Below are 4,918 nucleotides of genomic sequence, written 5' to 3' on the forward strand. Positions count from 1 at the left end.
GTAATATATGCTGTGTGTGTGTGTGTGTGAGCAGCAGTTGGAGAGAAGTCTGCAGCAGTTTGGTGAACGTTGGGAGTTGAACCCCGGAGACGGAGCTTTCTACGGCCCAAAGGTCAGTGGGAAGGGCAACATGCAGTAAAGGAAGCAGATTTCCACACCCAAATGTAAATATTGGTTATCGTATCTGTTAACAGCAGTCAAAACATGTTGGGTCCTCCACTCACTTTATTCACTTCACTAAAAGCCACTTACTGCCACAATAGATCAGCAGTTTGGGAAATACACTTATTCGCTTTGTGGCAGAGAGTTGGATAAGAAGATCGATACCACTCTCATGCTTGTATGGTAAATACTAAGCTATGGCCTGCAGCCTGTTAGCTAAGCTTAGCACAAAGAGACTGGGAACAGGGGGAAACAGCTAGCCTTTGTCCATAGATTAAACAATCGGCCTACCAGTAGTTAAAAAGATTATTGAATTACACATTATATTATTATCTAGTTTGTTTAATCTGTACGTAAGTATAAAAACAGTTACTGTAGCTTCATGTTTAATGGACAGACATGAAGGTATCATGTCACAGATTAGAGAGTGACACAGACGTCTTTGTTTTCCTTTTCTGGCTCTGCAGAGATAAACCTGAATTGACACTTCACACTGTACTGGAACACCAATAAAAACAGAAATGTGATGGCTGTTTATAGAAAATGTTTAGCTACTTGTGTTTCATGAAAGTAGAAGGTGGCTTAACTTCAGAATGATATCGGTTTTCTTAGAGGCGATTTCATTTTCACTTTAACTCGTGCAAGAAGTCAGTAAACATCAAGAGGAAGTCAGCTTCAGGGAGACGTTACCAGATGGAGCTCATGTGGAGGCACAGAGAGAGGAGGTAGGTCAAGTCAGGGCGGGGTTGATACACACCAACACGCTCCATGAAACAAACAAACATTTCTCTGAGCCATCTAGCTAGGGTGTGTTTGCCACAGTTAGTTAGATCAGCTACTTTCGGAAAACCCATTTTGTAACTATTCCTGTCCACAAAAATGCAGACCTTCCCCAGCAGCGTCTGCGGTGTCAGAGCTCTGAACTGAGTCATACTAACACACTCTTACACGTTTCATCATAGATTGACATCCAGATCAAAGATGCCATTGGCAGACAGCACCAGTGTGCCACAATACAGTTGGATTTCCAGCTGCCAATCAGATTTGACCTTCAGTATGTTGGGTGAGTCAGACCTTTCTGCATTTGGCTCTCAAACTTTGAAGCATTCCTACATCTGTAGTGATTTAAGTCTGCACGTTGGCACTTTTGTAGTATAGTCTTGTCTGTTTGATAAACCCCCTGTGCTTGCTGTGTATGATGTCTGGTAATTGCTCAAGTTAAGATGGCAGAAGTCCTAATGTCATTGGGACCCAATTTGATCATGAAACATTAGTTTCTTATTGAATCTATTAGTTCAGGTAAGCACGCGCCCAGTTTTTGCCTCTTATTAGTCTGCCCTACTTTCCTCGTGGTCTCCTCATATCAAAGTGTTTTTGATTACTTAAAACTCTTTTATCTAACTATCTATAAATATCTAACGTTGATATTTATCATGATACATAACATTTGGAAAGGGATTAAGAAACCGTTTCTGCATGAAATATGGGAATGTCCTTTTTTGGCTCATCCAGCAAATACTTTTACAGATCAAAGTACTTTATCACAGTGATACAAAAATGAAAAATAACTGTCTTGCCCACTGATTTGCAACATTGCATCATATTAAGGCAACACTAAGATTTGGTATTTATTGTGATTTGGCACCCCCAGAATGCAATACTACTGTCGTAAATATGGACACATGCATTTGTTATGATTACTTTACATGAAGAAAAGTTTTCTAATCGACACCTTTTGCTAACGCAGCCAAACATCAAGCAGGTGCAATAACACAAGACATTACAAACCAGCTAATATTACTTGTCCAACAGCAAGAAGCCCAGTGTCTGTCTGCAGCTTTTTATTTCAGGAGGCTCTCGCCAACGACTAAAAAGCCAGTCCAGCATTTACTCTCCTCCGGTGGCCTCTTGCTCGGTTACTCTTTTACTCTTCTTAGTTTCCGCCGTCAGTGTCTTCTCAGGTCTTTGCCTCTGTCATTCACCATCTCCATTGACGCTGCTGAGCCTAGTTAAATCACCTTCTCGCCTCGCTCCAGTTCTAGCACGCCGCGGTGCCACAATATATGTCATATTTATACCAACTCACATTATACAGCGTTTTATCTTCCAGCCCTCACTCCATTGATAACCCTTTTTATCTGAATCTACCTGTCTCTCAGTCGAGATGGACAGTTGCACAGGCCGGTGATGATCCACAGAGCAGTGCTGGGATCCCTGGAGAGAATGATCGCTATACTGGCTGAAAACTTTGGAGGGAAATGGTGAGAAGACGTTTATTTTATTAGGCTGCTATGATACTGTAGCAGTACCCAAACTCATCACCTCTCTTTTTACTTCAACCAGGCCACTGTGGTTGTCCCCAATGCAAGTCATGGTAATTCCTGTGGGGGGCAACAGTGAGTCATACGGCAAACAGGTCAGTCTATGATGAAGATTTCCTTGTGGTACATCAAGTGTACTTTCTTTCAGATTTTTTTCTTCTTTCCGTCAGTAGTAATTTGCTCGTCGATGTGAGAATCTCAGTAAAGATACAATCTTAAGAGAAGTGCCTCTCCTCTGTTAAGGTGGTCCAGCAGTTCCATGAAGCTGGCTTCATGGTTGATTTGAACGACGATCAGGGAGCAACCTTAAATAAGAAGATTCGCTCTGCTCAGCTGGCCCAGTACAACTACATATTTGGTAAAGATGAATAAGAGGATGAAAACTGTGGATACTTATTGCACTAAAGTCTGTTACGTTTATGACAGTAACTGAAACTCCCTGTTCATTGCTATTGACGTCAACATACTTGATTATGACTAACATTTTATTATTGTGTGTTTGTGCAGTGGTGGGGGATAAGGAGAGTGAGAGTGGAACAGTAAATGTGAGGAGCAGAGGGGGTAAACAGCTGGGTAGGAGGCCGACAGAAGAGGTGCTGACATCCCTCACACAGCTACGAGACACCAGGAGCAACCAAGACGAGTTTTGATAAAAAATTCCTGGAAATAATGAGTCACTGATGTAATAAATGTCTGTTTCTACATGTTCAAGCTGTTATACTTTGGCCTTGTCTGAAGAGGTGACTGATAATATTTGTAATAAAACTATATAAAAGATTGTCCATGTTTCTCCTTTTTTAATGTGTCTATTAATGGCATTTGCTGATAAATAACTCCTAAAAAGTCCAGAGACGAGATTTAAGGCTATTTTAAGATCACTATCTGTCTAATATCAGCATTACTCAGCTACAGTTGCAATTTGTTTGCTAAAACTCGTTAAATATGCTAACCTTCTGCTTATGCAAGTCTGTGTCATGATATCAGAAAAGAAAACCAGGCATACCTTTAAAAGACTGGAAGAAAGGGAGGATACAGAGGGGGATTTGACTAAAATAGGAGAGGGAGCAGCAGTGTCAGGGCTGTGTGTTTTCATGTGTGTTTAGTGGAAACAGCCAAGTCAAGGTAAAGGCCAAAGGGATTGGAAGTTTTTCCTTTTTTAATTGAGAGAGGGCAGCAGGATGGAAAAGACATCAGTCACAACAATGACACACAGGGCGAGGGAGGTGTCAGCTCTGAGAGAATAAACTCGACTGGACAAAAGCAGCCAGCTTCAACAAAGCCGGTTGCGAAACAGGTGGAGTGGATTGTGTGTTTTAGTTCTTCCGGAGATCGTTTAGTGGGCCAGAGGGGAAAGGTAAGGCAGGTTCAAGATGAGGCCTCTGCTGTAAGCCAGGCACAGGTCACCTCGGCTTGAAACAAAAGTTCCGATTTAACTAAAAGTCAGACTCACAGATGTAATTGCGGATATGAACACTGAAGAATGGAGCTTGTTAATAGAGGAAATGCCAGTAAACCCTCTTAGAGACGGGCTGTAGCTGCCAGTAATGCTAAGTGGGGGAACTACAGAAGACCTGAGGCTCAACACTATAATGTCGAAGTCTCAGTTCACCCAAACAATAAAAACAAAAACATTAGGTTATTTGGGCATGCAGATATTTTTGGCTATATGCCCATAGTTTTCAGTTATCCATCAGATATTCTTGTTAATGTCATTGTGTTTCTTCTGTTTACAGTCATGCTGGTGGGTCTGTGGGTCTGTGAGACTGTACTTAGGCACAGCATTGCTGATAGCTATAACACCATCAACAAGCTGATTACCATTTTAACCATGTTAGTTTAGCATGTTAGCAAGCTCATACTTGCTAATTAGCACAGAACACAAAGTGCAGCTGAGGCTGATGGGAATGTCATTAGTTTTGCAGGTCGTAAACCAAAGTATTGGACGATTTAAAATGTTGACCTGATGATGGCCCTAGATGAAAAATCAGGAGACCACAGTTGTTACAATACCTCCTGAGGGGGCTTTAAATGTCTGTTACAAATATAATTGTAATCCATGCAGCAGTATTTAAGATGTTTCACATTAAACAAAAAATGTCATCCTGCTGTTGGTGCCAGAGAAAAATGTCAGGGGATCAGAAAAAGTAAGTAAAATTCATCCTCTGGGGAACACGAATGTTTGTACAAATTTTCATGGCAATCCATCCAGTAGTTTGTAGCAAGTCTGAGTTCCTCCAACACGACAGTCTGCTCACTGTCCTTTTATTTATGCTTCTCACACACGCTTCAACATAAATGCTCAAACTCCTTTTACTGTGTGCCTCCGGTTGCCTGCCTTCTCTGGCACATGTTGCTTAAATCCCACAGAGGTGTGTGTGTGGAGGTGTGTGTGTGGAGGTGTGTGTGTGTAGGTGTGTGTGTGTAGGGGTGTGTGT

The 4,918-nt window shown here is 41.7% G+C and overlaps 1 protein-coding gene across 1 annotated transcript in view; it reads left to right on the forward strand.

Annotated features, from left to right (window-relative positions):
* The window catches only part of tars2 (threonyl-tRNA synthetase 2, mitochondrial), a 10,250-nt gene extending 6,985 nt beyond the window's left edge, over positions 1–3,265 (forward strand). The window contains exons 13-18 of the mRNA XM_035671708.1: positions 35–112; positions 1,125–1,225; positions 2,322–2,423; positions 2,506–2,578; positions 2,727–2,841; positions 2,991–3,265. Of these exons, the coding sequence (XP_035527601.1) occupies positions 35–112; positions 1,125–1,225; positions 2,322–2,423; positions 2,506–2,578; positions 2,727–2,841; positions 2,991–3,133 (612 nt within the window). The 3' untranslated portion in view covers positions 3,134–3,265. The remainder of the gene's footprint in view (positions 1–34; positions 113–1,124; positions 1,226–2,321; positions 2,424–2,505; positions 2,579–2,726; positions 2,842–2,990) is intronic.
* The last annotated feature ends 1,653 nt before the right edge of the window (positions 3,266–4,918 follow it).

This window comes from Morone saxatilis, unplaced genomic scaffold (genome assembly GCF_004916995.1).
Source record: "Morone saxatilis isolate NCDOM2014 unplaced genomic scaffold, NCSU_SB_2.0 Contig24, whole genome shotgun sequence".
Taxonomy (NCBI): Eukaryota; Metazoa; Chordata; class Actinopteri; family Moronidae; genus Morone; species Morone saxatilis.